The sequence below is a fragment of the Bombus terrestris genome, chromosome 9 (assembly GCF_910591885.1).
Source record: "Bombus terrestris chromosome 9, iyBomTerr1.2, whole genome shotgun sequence".
NCBI classification, from domain to species: Eukaryota; Metazoa; Arthropoda; class Insecta; order Hymenoptera; family Apidae; genus Bombus; species Bombus terrestris.
Window position 1 is genome coordinate 17,632,528 of NC_063277.1, and position 20,659 is coordinate 17,653,186.

At 33.0% G+C, this 20,659-nt stretch overlaps 2 protein-coding genes across 2 annotated transcripts; both read right to left on the minus strand.

Moving 5' to 3' along the window:
* Nucleotides 1–5,376: 5,376 nt before the first annotated feature.
* On the minus strand, nucleotides 5,377–12,393 carry LOC100646789 (protein takeout). Its single transcript, XM_003397988.4, has 4 exons — nucleotides 12,101–12,393; nucleotides 10,240–10,527; nucleotides 8,028–8,177; nucleotides 5,377–7,278 (listed from the first exon to the last, which is right to left on the minus strand). The coding sequence occupies exons 1-4, from the start codon at nucleotides 12,387–12,389 to the stop codon at nucleotides 7,127–7,129; spliced, it is 879 nt and encodes a 292-aa protein (XP_003398036.2). The 5' UTR covers nucleotides 12,390–12,393; the 3' UTR covers nucleotides 5,377–7,126.
* Nucleotides 12,394–13,867: 1,474 nt separating this feature from the next.
* On the minus strand, nucleotides 13,868–17,636 carry LOC100643167. Its single transcript, XM_048408493.1, has 5 exons — nucleotides 17,624–17,636; nucleotides 17,289–17,308; nucleotides 16,941–17,219; nucleotides 16,439–16,550; nucleotides 13,868–16,337 (listed from the first exon to the last, which is right to left on the minus strand). The coding sequence occupies exons 1-5, from the start codon at nucleotides 17,634–17,636 to the stop codon at nucleotides 16,045–16,047; spliced, it is 717 nt and encodes a 238-aa protein (XP_048264450.1). The 3' UTR covers nucleotides 13,868–16,044.
* Nucleotides 17,637–20,659: the final 3,023 nt, after the last annotated feature.

The following is a 20,659-nucleotide window of genomic DNA, read 5'->3' on the forward strand; positions in this document are numbered from 1 at the left end:
GAACTATACATTCTACAACTCAATTTATCTTTCCATTAATTACTCGGACGAAGTTTAATCCGTTAAAGGTCAATGTCGTATTAATGCGATTTATTTGCAATTTTTATTAGTTTATTCGCGTTATTTATTACATATGAAATAATATACGTGTATTGTAATAATATACACGTGATATAACTATAATGATATAATATAATAACGATGAAAAAAGGAATTTATAAAATTCCTGAAATTTCCAATTTTAATTCGCTCCCCTCCAAATTATTTCAATTTTTATCCAAGATTTATACATTACGAAACATTTACCCTACATTATGCAAATATGACATAGACTAGCTTCTTTTTTTAATCACGGAAATCTATTCTGTTTTTATAGTTTGTAAATTACTTCATTTCCGTTTCCCAATGATGTTGCGTTTCCACGTTATTATGTCTTGTACCTACTACGCCACTACGTGATCAATAATGAACTTCCTGTTGAGCGAATTCGCTTATCTGAACATGAAATTTTATTATTTCAGCGAGAAATGATAGATTGTGGGGAAAGTCAATGAACCTTAGTTACATAAATTATTTGTCCTTCGTTCACTTTTAGGTAAATGGAATTTTACTACGCTAATGTATTTGAAGATTCGTTTGAGATGTACAAGTAGCGTCTAAGAGAAAATTCCAAGGTCTAATGTATTCAGTAATACATTTATATTTTAAAAGAATTCAGAACCAAGAATAAATATTGTATTTCTATAAATTTTGGAATAATGCTTGAATTTTTAATATACGCGTTTTTAAATTTGACATTTTTATTTTACCTTCGTGTGTCGAGTACAAGAATTTCATTTAGAATATCGTACAAATTACAAGAAATATTTAATCGCATGGGTCATGGGAAATTAATTCAAAACATGGTTTAAGTGATTATAAAAGAATCTACAACCTTTTAAAATCTGAGTATAATAATAATAATACTTCACTTTCCTTCCATCACGTTGTTACTTTCATCTATAGTTGTTCACCTTCGTCTTCGCGAACGAATCTTTGAAATTTCTGTTTTTATTCATAAGATTTTCAATTCACATTTTCATTCAGATCTTCCTTACAATGAGTTAACCATACATCTTCATATTTTTTTTCAATTAATTTCCATCGTTATGCAATACAAAAAGGAACAAAACAGTTGGCTCATGTTGACTCATTCCTGAAAAATGCAACGACACCCGAGGAAAACTTTTTCTCCTATTCAAGATTTTTTCTGTCTTGTCATCATCACCTACAATGTTTTTCAATTTCAATCATAAAAACTGATAAACTATCTTGCCTGCGACGCAATTCCCTACTATTTGAATAAAAACATTGAATAAGTAGGTGGTTAATCGTCATCTTGCAGTGTTTAATTGCTTAATACCAATATCCATATGCAGTACGATAATCATATTGTTGTTAAAGCCACCTGCATTAAATGATCATTTCAGATTAACTTTCAAATGAAAATCTAGTCGTGCCGAGTTTTCGTTGTTTTTGCAGATCGTAAGTATACGTTTGGCAACATTGTTGGGAAAATGATCTTTTACATGCACGTTATTTTCTTATCATCACGCTGTGACTCTAATAATTTGATGGTTGCCTTATTTTTTTACAATTACAACAAGAGCCTATTATCTTTATTTCTTTCTATCGCTACTACTACAAACTGAGATCATACTACAATTTCGTGAGTTTCATTTGATATTTTTATAATTTTACTTTCTCATCACGATGCTATGTTACGTTGTATTCTTTTACGGGTTCACTAGGTGCAACCGTATTAAAGAAATTTAAGAAAATCATTTATAAAAATTAAAGGTTTACGAAGATAAGATACCGAAGAAGAGAATGAAATTACGTATCAATTTCTATAAAAAACACGATCGATTACGCTTTCTTGCTCCTACGCGAAAACGTTATTACTAGCTCCGGTATACAATGCCTGATGTATAGCGAATAATTGCACATGCCTATTCATATGTCTTTTTACATTTATAAAAGTTACATTTCTGATCATTAGATTGCGGACGTTTATGCAAGTGCATATTTTTATGAACAAGGGTATTTCCGCAGACATAATTCTTTTTAACTACTGAATATATTACAAGGACGACTGTGTTTTGAATATTTTTTACATTTTTATTTATTTTGTACATTATATATCTATATATTAGCCATAAATGTTGCAGCATTACATTTCCCATAAATATACATAAGGATTCACAATCCACCGATCACTGTGCATTATGCCGACATCAAAAAATCCGCTTATGATATAACCATTATCAATTCTTGCATAAATATCGGATTAAAATACAAAACTATATATTTACTTATGTCTGGTATTTATCCTACAAGATAATTTAACATTTTCGTAAATGATTTTTAATTATATATTAATGCGCTTTATTCTACGTACGAACAAAGTTCTGACCGTGCGGAAATACAGAATGATCTCACGAAGGAAAGCAAAAAGAAAGAAAAAGGATAAAATAAAAATAGCCATCCTTCGCCACGGAATGAAACTTCGCAAAGTTACTTTATCGCGTATAATTGGAATGATTTTTAAGAAAAACGCGCGTACACGTGAAACGAACGTGCTCAAAAAGAAGCAAATGTTTGCAGGGAAGCATATGCACGTGATGTATCAAGGTAGAAATAGTATTTTGACCCTGTCCTTCGACGACGTCGTCGAGTATCACGAGCCGGTTGGCTGGTTTTTCGTTTGTCCGCGTCCCTTTCTTGGAAAACAGGCAACGACCAGCAAGTTGCTAGAGGAAAGACAATACGCATTTAGAATATTAGTAGATCGAGGTAGCGTAGTCGTGCTTTTCAGCGCGTCCACCACTTTGAAACGCGTCATAGAGATGATTTGTCCATTTTGATTCTTCGAGAACGTATCTGTTCGGTGAAATCAACGCTATGGAGCGACGAAAGGAAAACAAGGCACCGTTATTAGAATCTCTTCATCTCACTGCATGTAAATGACTGACAGAGATTTAAATAGGAAGAGAATATCTTCGTATCTAGATTTGCTTGATTTAGAAATTTTTAATAAAATTTTGCTTGAACGTGAAAAGATACTGTCCCCTATAGATGAGCAATCATTTAAAAAACATATCATTTACCAAATTACAATTTAACCTCAAAAACCTATTTAGAAGTAAAATTTCATTTGAGATTCTTTAATAAATTAAATATGAATAATAAGATAGGTTACCAACTTACTTGAATTCGTATTTATGAATAATTAGCAAAAACTGGTTCCTCTCAGAAGTAAATAGCGATTTTTAAAAGAAAAAAAAAAGTTGATATAAAAAATAAATCCGTTGCTTTAAACACATGCTTTAAATATAACAAACAACTCTACAATGGAGTAGAAAAACGTTAGAGTTTTAGAAGAGTTAAAGAAGAAAACAAATAAGTCTAATAGTTAAGTTAATTAGACTACTTATGAGTAAACGGTTTAACGTTAAAGGAATTATTTGACAATTTGAAAAATAGAATCGAAATTGAGTTTGTCAAATTTCATTAAATTTTCTTGCTGAATTCTATAAAAAAATTGTGAAATACAATTAAATATAAAATTTTGGCAGGAACGCCTATTTTCAACTATTTACTATAACGAGTTATAAAATTTCAAGAAAGATAAACGATTCTCCATTAATTTTAATCTAATGTTATTTACTCTAGAGAACTCTTTACTCTAATGTTATTTACTCTAAAGAACAAAACTCTCAAAAACAGTAATTTAAGTAACGATAATTTATTTCGATTGTATTATAATTTAGATTATTAAAAATAAGAAACTTATTTCTCTGGATATTTTTTAAAGCTTCTTATATAATATTACACATAAATAATAACAAGCTTGCGTATAAACGTGAATCAATGTATTGGGCATTCCTTCAGAAAAAAATTCAGCAAGTTGTCATGAAAATATCAAGATGATCATAAAGAAAACTACTGTTGAAAAATTAGAAATAAATGAATAAATAATATAAAATTCTTTATACGTCGAAATAAAGTTTCCTACTTGTTTAATTTCATTCGCGTTTCTTTCCATTATCATCGCCAAAAGCAAATGCAGAAAACGAATACTTTCTTGTTAATTGTAGGGATATGTTATAAAAATTGCCACCTTCGAATCGTGTTGTTCGAGTTAAACCACAATAAAAAATATAAACTCAAGGAGTACCAGTGTCTTTATCTGCTTCTTTAAAAACATGAATTATTGATTACTTTTTTTATAAACGTTGGTAGGAATATTATTTACATGTATCTGTGCCTGTATTAATTTACACGTGAAAATATTCTTACGAGTATAGTACTTTTATGAATGTAAATAATTATTTTACGATTATTCGAGGAATACTACAATATCTTAAATTAAGAATACATATTTTCCTGCATCATATCTGCTATAACCTGAATAATTCTTCCGTGTAATATATATATATATGTATATTTTATATATATATTTTATGTCGTGTAATTAAAAATCATATCCGGTTTGGTACTCTCTCTGTTTACTACATTGGAACGAGATACAACTTGAGAGGTTTAATTTTTCTTCTGGACAAGAGCGAAAAAATGATCTGAAGGCAACGAATTGTTTCAGTGACAAACAATGTTATTTATAATTAAAAATTAATAAATATTATTTTTCATCTTTTTCCGTTCCTTGCAGACGGACAGAAATACAAGAAACACAAATACAGACAATACAAAAGTGACGCGATTTTTATTACAAGAAGAAAATATCTTTTATCCTTGTACAACGTACAAATATTATACTTCATAATATAAGAAAAGACATGAAAACGAAAAACAGTGAAATTAAGTCATCTTCAAACGATCAACCGATCGCATTTTAAGTTTATTTTGTCATTTCGTGCGCATGATTCAATATGAATTAGATCATGTGACCAATCATATTGGTAATTTCATTAATTTTCCTCGTCTGCCATCCAAAGAATAACGACGGGCGTGCATAATCATCTTCACGAAAGGCTCCGGAACTTCGGAACGTCGCAAACGTCAAAATCATTAATTATTCTTCTCGTTTCTTCTATCTTGTATAGTTTCCACGAACTCTATTAAAAGTCACGACACTCGTTCATTGAAATTGATAAATTACAAGATGACAAGTAAACTCGCTTGTAACGAGACGTTTCATTGAAGAAATTAAATTTAGTGAAGCAAGCAGCGTAAATAGTTGTAATTTATTTTTACCGTGTGGTGCATTAAATTTCTATTAAAACATTATGAATTGTTAATATAATATAATTAGCTTAGTTAAGTGGACTATGAATATTACAAATGCGTTAAATATCATGTAAATGAAAATAACACGAGTTAAATATCGACTATGTACAATTTTAGAATTTAAAGCATTAACTTAGAAAACATTTTCCGATTCTATATTTAAGGCTATTGAATTTTGTATGTATAATAGCTAGAAAAAATAATTGCGCACATCTTTATTTCTCAATGATGCATTTTTCATCAGGTTTTACATTTCGTTTTCATAATATTACATTTTTGCATTCGTATGGAAATTCTACTAAATAATACGAAATTCCATATATCTGGACGTAATTAATTAGTATGTAAATATCATAATAAACACAACGACGCGCAAATACCTTTTGTAGACACTGTGGATTCATCTGCCTGAGTTTGAGAAATGATGGCTTTTTGCTTATTTCATTAACAAATGTATGTCATAAAAATAAACGATGCTTTCTCGTCTCTTACGTTTTCGCATTAAATGTGTAAGTTTCCCTTAATGTTATAAACGATTAATTCTTCAAACTGCCTTCTTCTCTCTGATATTCCATTCCTTGACATACTGAGAGGATTTTAAGATTATATACGTTCTAAATACAAAACGTGTACACGTATAGTGAATAATTCATAAATCATAGGATTTTCCTTCGTGGAAATTCCTATTTTAATATGTGATTAGCGATTGAAATTTCGATTCATTTTACACGTGTTATTTGCAATCATACATACACATGTAACGACCGTTGCATCATAATTCCTAAATACCAGAAGATAAACTGTTTTCAACTTCGTATTAATAACGTCGTTCGATATGTTCTTCGGACTAAAATAGATTTAAAAGCTCTTTATAAATGAAATAGTTCATTTTTATTCGAATACAACGATGGCAATCAAAGAAATATATATCCATTTCTCGTGATAAACACACGGGAGAATATAAAACGAACGATACACGAAACATATAACACGAAGCAAGATATAAAAGAACATATTATGCGAAGCGTATGTTATAAACTAAAAAATGAAAACGGAGAAAGTTGCGATCGTTAGGAATACCAATTTACTGGCATGTCAAGAATATCAAACGATAATTCAGCTTCCGTCATTCTCATCCTTCAGTTAGTCATAAATAATCGTAACAATACAATCGATGAACACGCGAACACATAACTTAACGCGATTAGTCCAATTCGATGGTATTTAAATTGTTATTGTAAATCATCCATTCCTTATAACTATCACACATACACTTACATAATGTCTACGACATTTTACATTCGTATAAGTGACATAAATAATGCAAAAGTAAGCTTATCAGGTTGAAATATCTTAAGTTCGAATTAATTCGACATTCGACTAATTTACTTTTGGAAATTATCGCAGCTTGACTAATTTAATCTTATATTTAAACAAAACTGTAAAAGTTAACTGTATCTCAGCCACGGTACGTTTTACACCACGATACAGCTTTATAATAATAAATGCAGGACGCTATCTTATGAAAATCAGCAATAGACTGGCTTTCGACATTGTGATTCTTAGTCGTCAATTTTAACAAAACATTTAAATTTACATTACAGATTATATACAAATGAATAAATATTTATAAAACTCAATTTTGGTGTCCACTTCATCTGTTTCCTAGTGGACAAAAAAAATCTTTTTTTGAACATAAGAACATAAAGATAACATTTTCGTAGTTGTATCTTTCGTATGCATAAACTTCTTATTTTTTAATCGATGTGTCGCAAGATATTTGGTGATCCTTTTTCCTTAAGTGACTATCGACAGATATGATGCCATTTTAATCGATTCAATCAATGATCCACGCATCGTATGGTACCTGAGCAAAGATCCTCTCAACGAAGCTTGTCATTACCTGAACTAATTTCCTCCTTAGATCAGGTTTCATCTCTTTTAACAATTCTTGGCTGTTGGTATTAATGAAGAGATTTAATGCTGCCACTGAAATAACACAGAGAAAGAAAAACTCTTATTAAACACGATCGATCGGTAATTAAGATCGTTTGAGATCAACTTTAACGATTTTATGTAAGCTTTCGTACATAATACTACGATTTTCATAGTATGTTATACATACAGCAATTTACTCGTTCATTTCCATCAGAAACTGATTGCTTAGATAGATATTCAGGTGATTTATAGAAGAAGAACACACCATTAGAAAGACTAAGATAAACTTAAAGTAAATTACCAATAATTATATCATTATTTGGTGGTGAAAAAGATTCTCCGCTTTTGCCGTTTATGTAACAGTCTCGCTTAGTAGTTAAACAAAGAAATAAAATAGTGTTTCACTTCTAACATTTTTCTTATTTTAAATGTTATAATTCTAAGAAGTAAGACGACTCTCTGTTCCTGGAAGAGTTCGCTTTTATGAATTACTGAGAAAATTAAGAATCTTTTTTAAATATACATAGTTATGTACATTTAATACACGTACGTCGTTCTTCTAGCAAACAGACTTCAAAAATCTTTCTTGATATATTCGTCACCCTTTTTACAAAATTAGCAACGCTATAATTTATTATACTTTGAATCGTATACACGCAAGTACACGATAATACGTCGATCAAATTTGCAATGTAATTTTTAACGGATTAAATTTCATTTTGAACAGTTGAACCTTAGTTAAGATTGGTGCATACGTTTGTGTGATTTAATTAATTGATTTTTTAGAAAAAAAAACTTACGAATAATGGCGTTGCTGTCGCGAACATTTTCGACGCCCATCTTAATATTCTGCACGCTAAAGTCCATTTTAAGTTGCTGCAATCTTAAATAATTGCGACCTTGAGCAGCGAATGGCTTCGCCCGGATGAATACTTTTGCCTTTACACCTTCTGTAATCATAAAAGATGTGTTTTTAAATCTAAGTAGATCTTGTTTTTATATACTTCACAGGTAGAATTCTAAACAATTTTTTTCCCATTAATCACAGAATTTATACGCTCATAGATCCTGCAAAAAATTATACTATTTTCCTACCAAAAGCAAAAATTGATGTTTGAAGACCTGCGCATTGGCCAAGGTTTGCGTTCCGCGTTGCAAACGGCAAAGTGCAATTATATCAAACTGGTTGCATTCTACAAGGCGAATTAATTAGAGGGTCAACGTTACCATTCGCGCGAAGATAAGCTCAGTGTCTCTCACGATGCGCACATTATCCATATCTTTTTACGTTTCTTTAGATAAACATTTTGCGTCGCATTAAACAAAAGGAACTTACATTTTTCATACTTTTTCAACAGTTTATTACCATATTTTCGCTGAAAACTATCTTTGAATACTTTGAAACGAACGAATGTATAATAAATTTAAAACGTATATATATACAATTCTGAATAATTTTGTATAAATAAATAAATCGACTATAAGATTATTGTATTATTCATACTTGTATCTTATGTATGCCGAATTTTTTAAAAAATTTTGAAATTGTTATGTGAATTCATTTTTCCGAGTAAAAGAACACCAGCCTTTTGTTTTCTCATTTAGTAACGTGCGTTGTATTACACAAATGAAGAATCTTTAACGTCAGTGTTTATATACTTTTCCAATTCAACAGAGATAGCTCATTAATACTCAATCTTGAGGTACTGGAAGATAATTTTTAGTAAAAGAAAATCTTTTTGAAAAACCTTTACGGTTAATATTGAACAATGTTATCGTTAAAATTACCGTTTCTATAACTAAATAAACATTGTTGCGAATTCGACACAGTATAGCCTGCGGAACGGAACATAAAAATCAGCTGAAAACAAATTTGCATTACGTCGATGGTGAAAGTTGAGGACGCTAGTGACTTTTACCTTTTCACTTAGCCCACAATGTTCTACCGTCGCTGTTTATTTATCTCTTCGATTATAATTGCTCACCGTCGCAACCCGTTTCTACTCGTAGTCATCTAATTGATACTTTATCTCACGAGTAACCTATTCGAATTCGAATCACGTTTCGCTCAAAGTATCTGTTCTACGGTTCATCGTAGTATCCTACAACTCTTGCAATTGTAACATTCAATAGTTTACCAATGTTGGCACGATAGGCAAATTTAACATTTCAATAATCAGATTAACGTTATTTAGCCCAGCAATCGAAATTCAATCTAACGTAGAAGATAGGAAAATTTACCATCTACGTGGTTGCAAATTTCTAATATTGCAACTCTAAACGATAATTCGACTGCAAAAATTTTGGCAATTTTTACGATCATTCGTCTTATAAGATTGATCAGGGCCGGCGCAAGGCAGGTTCAGCGCGTTCGCCGGAACCCGGCCGCGCGTTTTGAAAGGCCCCGTGGTCTACGAAAATTACCCAATTAAAAAACACCGATTTTGATTAACTTTTCACAGAACGATGATAACATTAACAGATGCAAGACATTTTTTTAGTAGCGATGATTCAGTTTAAAGGAGTGACAAAAATCACGAAAGTTCAGTGTAACTCCATAAAGTCCTCATATCCTGGAAACTACTTTAGATAAAAAAATCCAGGCGTTTTCAGAGAAATGTACTTTCTAGAGAAATTAAACTACATCAATAGCTTTTTTGCAAAAGTCATACATGATTACAAATTTTCTACTTTCATTGAATTTTTCCCCCTTGAAGACGAATTATGCATGCGAAAAAATATTACTTGGATTTTGTTAAAAAGCTGCTTATAAAAAAATATATGACATGTAACAGCATTCGTAAATAAATAATTCCTCGTTGTAAAATTTAAGTGTAGGATTTGAATGTGTATTCAGGCCCCGCAAAATGTCACGTCGGCCCCGACATTGATATTTGCTATATCAATATGTACCATATATACTATATTACTACGTTAATAATCAGTAAATATCAGAGATTATCGCTAAATTCTTCATTGACAATTGCGTTAAAAATAACTATCGTTACTTACCATATTCACCCCAATAGTCACCAGCACCGCTGGCTTTCACCAACAGCAAGGTACCACTAGACCTGTACTTGGCAGCAGCTCTGATTTTCGGAATGCTGAGGGCTAATTGCAGCTGCACCTCGTCTTCCGATAATCTGGCCCTCAGACCAGTCACTCGTAACATGGAAACTCCTCTTGCTGTAATGTTCTTAAACTGAGCCCTGTAGCCATCCGGCCCTCCACCAAGTGCGATATGAAGTTCGTCAAGGATAATGGGTTCTACCTCTGGATAGCCCAATTGCGGTAAACCTGACGTTTGATAATCGCTAAATTAACATGTTTGATCTGTGTCAGGAAGTTTGAAGTTGATTTCGTATTTTATTGGATTGTCGTCGAAATTATGAAATTTAAATATCATTTAAATATTGAACGATGCGAAAGAAAATTTTCGGATGGTCGAAGATACTCGAGAAAATCGACGTGTTTCGATTTATATTTAGAGAAATATAAAAAATATCTGTTTTCATTTCACGTGTAGCAGATGCGAATAAACGTCAACGTTATATTAGCCTCTGACAGAATTTTCTGCTTATAATTAAAAGGAACAGCGAAAGGAGGTAGAAGATTAATCGATCGATCGTGGCTCGTTCTACGTTTGTTTATCGTTACGTTATTTATCAAAAATAGCGAGAAAAGAAATTCTTATAAATGTCAAATAAAGATGAACGCTTGGATGTTAAAAATTCCGGCGAGTTTTATTCGATCTTTTCGAGTAAACCGAACCTATTCCATCGTACTGTAATGCGTAGTTCTAGTGGAATGTAGGACACTGGGTGACCATTCGAATACACCGTTATAACCTGCTTCTTTGGCGCTCGATGTTTTTTTTTTTACTCGTTCTCAACGATACCACGTGCTCCCGCAATCTGTAATTCCCGACTTTCGACTTCCGTATTTTTCACCGCATGACACGCGAATCCTACTTTTAGAAAATGGGTCTACGGATCTCGGGCAAGTGTGTAATGCAACTTGGTGACTGCGACCTATCAGGTGTCTTGCGGTGAATGATCGAAAGAAAAGTCACAGATTCGAGATACAAACGAAATGTAGAGTTAAATCAAACGATCGAAATAAAATTTTATCGGAGAACGTGTTTTTTTCGTATTTTCAGAAAAGAGTTTGTTAAGGACAGGAGAGAATAATTGTTTATTTGCAAATATATTTATAAATATCGGCGAAATTATTTTCAAACATTTGGAAAAAGTAAGATACCTTTACGTAAGCAATCATTGTACCTCTTAAAATCTATAAGCAAGAACTCAACGTATACGAGGTTAGTGTATATTTAAATAGTAATAAATAAATAAATAAATAAATCGGAATAAATCGCAGAACGTGTAGAAAATTATCGACTTATTAAATAAAAGGTAAAATGTCTGAAGATAATTAAACTAAATATTTATGTGTACAATTTAGTTCTAGAGTTACGTTAATTCCGCAATTATGTAATTATGCGCAGTAGAGTATTGATATTCCCATGAGAATTTCTACAAGATAGGTACCGTTAGAGGAGGATTTTGATCCCGGCACTCTTCCCGAGGCAGTCTCTGTGGCAACACCAAAAAGTGTAAAACGCGCAACTTTCTCAAACGTCGAATTCAAAATTCTATTTTCGCTAAAAATTTACCAAAGGATACTCAACAAGAATAATTTTCCTATCTGTTTTAAGGTTTCTGCTAACAAACGTTTAATCGATATATTCTGTTAAGAAGCTAAATACACGCGTATGGTAAATATTAAAAAAGAAAAATCAGACGTATCTAGGTTAAATTAATTATTGCACTAAACTTGGCCAAAAAGTTTAAGGCAAATAATTTCTTACCATGCCGGAAGTGTTCGGTGAGCGCATTGGCTGACCTAGCGAGGCAACTCTCGATATTGTAGTCCCTCTTGGAGCAAGGTTCTAAAAACTCTAATCCTCTGTATCTACCGATAGCCTGTACGCCGATCAGCAACGAACACGCGCACACCAACAAGATGCTCTTCATCGTTGTCTTCAGTTGCAGATCGTTGGCTCCTGTGTGTCCCGAACCTCCTCCGTGTCGATCGAATTTCTCCGCGTGGAATGACCGACAGTCAGGGATGCGCCAAGCCTTATAGCACCTTGACATTGCCCCCGCTTTGCCTTCGACGCTTGTACACGAAGAACAAAACAGAATCCAACGATGGATCGAGCACCTCCCTTTTAAAGGACTTTCTTCGATGTCGAAATTAAGCGCGGACGAGTTGTTTGTGAATTAAGTTCCGGAAACATTGCGTTACGCGAGCATAGTTATATAATAGATAAGCAAATCGATTAACTCGACGAAACGAAGAGCAAAGAAAATCGACGAAATTACATTAGGACAAGCATAGGTCAAGCGCTTTAGCATTGCATATCGTAACATGTTATTTTATATTAGTATGTAACATAATATTCTTGTATTTAACGCGGTGTTCATTTATTTTACTATATCGATATTGATACCAATACAATAATGTATTTTTCAATGCGCGTAAAACAACGAACAGATTTAACGCGATGGTATAGAAGTTCTTGAAAGAGTTCAGAAATGACATAGTTGAAAGTCAACGTCGGTAAAGCAGCGCTGGTAAACGATAGCACCGCTGGTGACTTCAACGCGCGTATAAAGAAGCAACCGCTAGGCTTCAACGATTAGATCGCCAACTATTGTACAATTTTTAAACCGTTTTGTGTAATGCTTTTTCTAAACTATTTTCGGTTATTTAGAAATTAATTGTAATACGAAAAATCATCTGTCATAGAAATTAAATTAGCATAGACATAGCGTTTTCTTGTGCAAAGCAAAGTATCAAAATGCATTACTATATTAAGTGTATATTATAAATTCGTATCGTATTGACATATTTATTTATTTCGATGTTATTTAAAAAGAAACATTGTAAAGCAAACGACTCTTATTTTATAAAATTATTATAGCCGCGAATGTTGTATATCGATACATGGAAAATAAAAACTAGTAAAAAGATTTCATCTTCTTTAACGCGTAATGTAATTTCGTTCAGGATCGTTACGTTGTATAGAGGTCAATGTTTACAGTGTTTCTCGTGATGGCGTTAGAAAGCGCAAGCTGGTCTCTAAAGAAACAATTCTCATAAATTCGTACTTTCCTTCTTCATTCTTCTCTGAAAGCATAACATCAACGCGATCGATACAGAGCACGACACGTGTTAATTATCTTAGTGACTAACTTTCTCACAGCTTCCATAGTCGCGACTTTCTTCTACGCGTGGAAAACGATAGAAACGAACTGATACGCGAAAAATGGCGCTAATCGCCGATATTGTCGAGATTCTTACGAATTTCTAGTTACAACGGTATATTGCACGCTTAACAAAATAGATAACAAAGTATCTTGGAAACACGGTTTGTTAATGAACTAATCTTCCCTTGAGAAGGTTGCCAATCTTCGAAGTAAATGGCAATTCGCTACAGAAAGGCGGAGAAAAATTATTTAATTCTCTGGAAGATCGTTATCGTTCCCGGAACTATGATACTAAAGTTTCTGATCCTCTGTGAAGGAATTATTCGTTTTAAAAATAACTTGAACTTCAAACATATAACAGAACTTTATTAAAATACAATGTAACCAACAATATTTGTTTAACATACGTTGAAACACCGAACACGCTTATATATTACTAATATATACGGAACACATTTATTATAACGAACGAACGATAAAAGTTTGATCAAGGTACGATGAAAGTAAGCGGATGTGAATGGTAGACGTCAGAGAAGTTGGCGCGTTTAGCGAAGAATGTTAAGCACCGTTAATAAGCACCGTAATTCGTGCTCGCGATAGCAATCGATCGTGATCGGCCGTTATTAACCGTAACATTTTCATACGGTGTTACATTATACGCGAACGCAGGAATCTAAAATATTTCAAATCTTAAGGTTAACGATTCGTAATAAAATCGTATTAGAAACGTCGATATCTTTCAGAAGCAATATTTTAACAGCGATATTTTTCAAAAGTTTAATCGCGTGATTTCGCGTATCCCTGATTATCGTTTCTTATCGCATCTTCTACCTCTATAAGAATCAAAAATTTCAAAGTGGAGTAAAATTACTCGTAATTAATTCTACGAGTAAAGCCATTGAGATTTTTATGGCTGGAAACAAGAGGAGAACGAAGAATAACAAAATTGCGTGGGAGGTTTCGTTTTTTAAAAAATCGAGCTTTTCCAATTCCAAACATATCGTCGAATTAAAGAACCATTCAACCTTAATCCACAAAGATCGTTCGATGGAAACGGTACAAGATGGTGCATTTATTCTTCGTTGGAAGAAAGACGATGACGTTTCGCAGGGGCATTTTCAAAGTCGGTACCTCTGTTACCTAATGTCTTCCCTTCAACGCAAATTATCGACGGTGTCCGATGAGAGTCGACGCACCATGAGAATGCGAGGTCAGAGACCGTCAGCCTCTCAAGGCGAACAGCTATCCTGACAGAGGAAGAAAGTCTCGTGTTCGCTTCGTTACGTTCGTTAGTACGAACGGAAGAAGAGAAGATTCGCGATTTCCGAGAAGCTCTTGAATAATCCTTGAATCGTAATTTGCTATCGTAAAAAGCCAATTGTGTGGTCTTACTCAATGGACACGTCGATAGATACGATCGAAGAATAGAAGTTACGAGTAGAATAGATGTATCGATCGATGGGATTTTGCATTGGACGAATAGCCAATAAAGAAATGAAAATTCAGTTTTTCATTCGTATGAAACTAACAGGTTTGAATATTTGCATTAGGCCGCGAAGAAAATAACGACATTTGAAGAAGAGGAATAACTAGAATTAATTGCATTATCTGTTGCGAAATTGTCTGACAAAAGATCAGGAGGTCCAGTAACTAAAAATAGTTAAGAGACAAAGAGGAAATAACTATAAATTTGTGTTTGCTTTTAAAAATTCAATCAGCTCTTTCTACCTCTCTTAAGATCGCTACGTATCAAACGTTTACGGAAACCTATAATTTCCATATCCTGGTTTTTTATCAGAACGTATAAGTATGTCATTCGTGATTCATTTTGTATTAAGACTTCTTTCAAGAAAATAAAAAAAATGTCTCTCCACGTTTAGTTTAGTCTAGAGAATTTCCAGTCTTTCTAATTAGAATCTTCTACATAATAAACGCATCCTTTCTTATTGATCTCACTTGTACAAGTAATCGATATTCTCTGAATTAAAAAGAATCTAGTTGATTTGTGATTATCTTTCCTTTACCTCATAGGTGAGATTTGTACCCTTCTTTTTCACTTATGTTTTATCATTTTCCCCTTTTCCTATTTCTTACAAAACGCGTATAAAATAAAATCAAACGATAAAGAAATATTTCTGGCAATACCAGTGTCGACCAAAAATACAAAATATCCAAAAATACAAAGTACCGAGCGATGACCAAAAGCATTCACCAGCTTATTCGATAAAATTATATCGAAATCTGTAAAAACGTATGATTCTATTCTAAAAGTCTTGTGTAAAATATAATTTCTTGATCTAAAGTTCAAATACATCATAATTGGCGATCGTTAAGTGGTTTTAAAATAAAAATAGATAACGTAAACTACATAATGAGCACATATAGAACAGAAAGAAAATAATTTGGAAGCTACTTGGATACGATATAGAAATTATAACAAAAACAAAAATTTCAATTCTTCATAATAAATTAGCCAAAATTAAAAAATTATATTTTACAAAAGAATTAAACAAAGAATCGTGACACAATCCTGGCAGAGTTATCTCGTAGGTCTCGGTTTGATGATTTTGTCGAAAGGAAAATTACGAAAAGAGCCGTCAAAAATCTCCGTGTACCCTTTAGAAACGAGTTCGTTGATTATAGGTCTGGTAACCACAAATCCTGGTTGCCACGAGCCATTTATTATTTTATCGAGAATGTTCTCCAGTATTTTATGACCGGATAGCAAATTTGTGATGTGAAGCTTCAAATCTCCGATCTGTTGTACATCCACATTGACTTGAACCTTTTGTCCTGGTTTTCTGGTAACGACGGTCGTTTGAAAGTAATCATCTAGGAACAAGACAGCCGTGATAATATTATATTTTTCGTGCATATTAATTTACTCTGAAATCGTTCGAAGATAAAAAGCTAATATCGAAACTCTGTCTTACAAAGATCCAACGTGAATTTTCCCTTATTGTTTATACTGGAGCCTAGTGCTGTCCCTTTAAACTCATACCAACCTGACAGGAATTTTGCTGGGAAACTCTGAGTGTATACTATCTGAAAATTAATATCATTTTTTAATTAGCAATTACTAGTAACGAGCATCGCGGTAAATCTTCGTCTTTCTCTTTGCGCTAGATTGTTATGTTAGTATTTATCGTTTGTATTATGAAAGAAATAGACAGTTTCGACGCTGTAAAAGAGGAATCGTGTTGAGACGCGCTTTGAACCGATTTGTAGAAACTTTGAAATTTTGTTGCAACGATTTACGAATGATCAGCGTGTATTTTTGTTAATTTGCAGCTGCGATAGATCGCCTCCGAGTCTTTAAAGACCATTGCAATAAGAAAGATAAGGATCTTATGTTCGAAACATTTCGAAAAAGGGAAAGTTGGAACTACTATGCTTTCTATTACTTGGCTTTAGTGCTTAGGCATCTTTGCTTACCTTATAATTCGGTATGTCACTGACGAATTTCGTCACTTTACTATTAGTCCATCCACTCTCGGTAACGTTTCTTAGCGTTAAGGTAAAGCCAAGTTTGGCATTTCCACGTGACGCTGATACTTCTTTGGCGAAAAGTGGATCAAAGGTGACTACATTGTATTGGGGAAGGCCAGTTTTGAAGTAAGGTCGAACCGCATTTAACGCTTCTCTTATGCATGCATCGAATCCTGGCACGTTTGGGTGACAATTCTTGAAATAGTCCTCTAAGAAAAGGAAATACTATTACAACGCTATAACTCTAATCCATTAAAGAAGAAATCCATTAAAACTTGCACAGCTGAAACAAACCTCACGTAGGAATTCGAATTCTTAATAGAAAAAAAAAGAAAAAATTATGAAGCTAGATATGGCGTTTTAGATTGCCTGAACTGAAAAGGAAAAGATAAATTGGAAACATGAAAACCATAGAATTATGTTATCATTTTAAGTATACAGTAATCTAGTTCGTAATAATTTCAACGTGTTTGATGCAACATGCAATTATGAAAATTAGAAGAGAAAAAAGCAGATACAAGCAGGTGTTATCGTGGTATCAACATCGTGCAATATTCTAATTATTATTTCAATAAAAAACAGTAACGCAACAAGATGGGGGCATTACTGTTGAAAAAATACGAAATTACCATTCAGAAGCATGTTAGTGACAGACATGAATAATTATTATTCTAATTGTAGAATAAGTATTAATCGGCTATTTCTATTTCTTCTGAAAAATAGTAATACTCTTCTAAACAACGTGAAAATAGAATGAAACACTCCGTACGCTTTATTATTCTTCGAATACCACGAGGAAATTATAATTTCTATCAAATGCTGTCTTCCTCTTTCGCAACAGACCGTCCGTCCGTTCACCCCAATTTCCTTACAATTGTTCCGAATCATTTGAGAAAATTTCACTCGCATCGCTTACGCTTCATTGCATTCCTTAGGGCCCTACCGATATATACTCAAACTATCAATATATATTGTCAGTATTTCGAGGTTGTTGACTAAAAAGATCAATATGTATTGTCAATATTTATTGACAAACCACGTTTTCATCGAGAACCTTGAAATATCGACGATATCGATCGCCTGAGGACACCTTACGCATTAGTTTTCGTCCATAAAACTCGCGATGTTATTAGTTTAATCAATTACTCGTTGTTTAATAGCAATAAACTTTCTTTATAATCTTGTTATTACATTAATGGAAGCATTGATAATAATAGCATTAATAATAATAATAATAATATTAATAATAATAATAATAGCATTAATAATAATAAAATGATTGGCCCATGGTGAAAGTCATGTTATTCAATATCGTGGTAATATTTTAACGAAGCATTTTTCGAAACCTTCTCTCGCGTAACTCGTCAAGATGTTACGTGAAAACCCGTAAAGAGAAACAACGAACATTGCGAGCAAATAACAATGAAGAATTGCGAAAACTGCATTTACGATTTTACACTTTGCCTGTACGTATCCCAGGTGATATCTTCTAAACTATCTTCTATCTATCTAAACGTGAATATCATTTCCTTCTCTTTTCTCTACCCATAAGAGGAAAAACCAGCAAAATACTGCTCAACCAAATAAGCAACCACGTTCTATATATAAAGAACCGTCGTGCAAGAAACGAAACTGTTGTAATCCCAAAAGGAAGACAATAAGCTACTGAACAAAATTAAAACTACTGCTGCTATCGAACCAATTTGCAGTTATTTCTTCCAATTATTCCTAGCGATGCGATCGATTCTAATCGTCAATCGATCCTTCAGTCCGTCGAATCCGCGTATCATACCAATAACTCACCCAGCACTGTTTCAATCCCAGCTTCAAGAAAAGGAAGAAATTCAACTTTGAAATGCCATTCGCTTACCAAAGTCTGCACTTATCGATGATGCACAAAACAAGGAGACGAATATGACGAAAATCTGGATCGGCGATGACATCTCGGCGATCGATAACGTGTTGCTGGTGCAACGCGTTCGCGATCAAACGCACGAAAAGTGTAATTCCGAGCAACGCGAACGATGCTTACGCTTTCACTCTCGACCATACATCTGAGAGAAAGGTTAACTGTATTGGGTTTTTGTACTAAGATTTTCGGTCGATCCTACACAATCCAGCGTCGAGAACTGGGACAGTTCACATTTATCACCAAGTAATAAAAAATTGAACGATCCTCCACGGTGGAATATTTTACACTGCACTTTCTGTCGCTCTATTTTCTCGCAATCTAGCGAACGTGTAATTTTTTGTTCGTGCATGGTGACATGACTGGTACAATCACAATTTTCCGAAGGATTTTCAATATCCTTGAACGATGGCGTAAATGGAAAGAATTAGATCTAGCGACGAAGAAGGAGTTGTTTTGTAAACAAGCTACTAGCTAACGTAAGACTTCTATCATATCTAAGATTAAAATTGTCCTCTTATTGAACTTCTAATGGCAAATTCATCAATTTATACAACATTTTTTGAACTATACTTCATTTTGAAAGAAGTTCGATTTGAAAGTGAAAAGGATGTATACATAGATAGATAGATAGATATATAGGGACACTTGATAGAAACAAGGTTCAATGGAGCTCGTTGTAAATGTTAAGAGGTGTTAACATGTGACACGCAAGAGTAACAATTTGTGGCAAAACGTCTGCGTGAAATGAAAATTTTCTAAATAAAGTTTAAACGTTTCTGGACTCTCCGTTAAGTATTATAAATATTTTCTCTGAAATTTCAAATCTGTTTTGCATTCGTAATAAAACGTTACTAACACGATTCCAAGGAAACTTATCTCTTTCCTTTATCGATAGATGTTAATAACACGCGATTGATCTTTACGTTATTTTCAATTTTCGTTTAGAAAATATTTTATCTAGTGTAACGTTATAAAATGTAAAATGTAATGTTAAATACCGTTCTCTTACAAACAATAATCGGTATTACCGAAGTAACCGGTATTAGCATTGTGAAATATTCGGTATGTATAAATAGAAAGTGTACTAATGAGAGATTAGAACGAAAAAATATGTGCGAGAAGCGGTGGATAGATAGTGAGAACGGAATGAAATAGAAGGAACGGATAGACACGAATAATATTGAGTCTAACGCGTAAATGTACGGATGATGTAGAAATTGCAAACTAACTTGATCTTTGATTAATCGCGACTCCTTTTGTATCATATGTGAGAAAATACGTAAATTTTATAGTAAGCGAAAGTTTCTTACATAATGTCTCCGCATTATACGAGATGTGGCAACGAAATTTCGAAAATAGCCGACTTAAAAAGATCTTATTTTCGAAATTAAACAAATGTGAGACTATCGCCTTCAAAGTATATCGCTAAAGACTAAATATACGTACTGCAGCGTCAGGTGTATTATTTGTAACACTTGTTGCAACTTACTTTCCATATCCATATAATTATCCATTATAATTTTATCCAGTTTTCCATTAGATATCCATTATAATTTTCAATTTTATTTGTATCAGTTTGATAGAAATTCGGATTTCATAAATTCAAAAAGGAAAAAGAAAGCTTCTTTCGAAATTTCTTTTATTAGACGCGATATGACAGTATCAAGAGCGAATATGAAGATACTGCAACGATATGGACGGTTTTGAATTTGAGAATTCTTTTACAGAAAATGAAATAATTCCTTTTTATTTA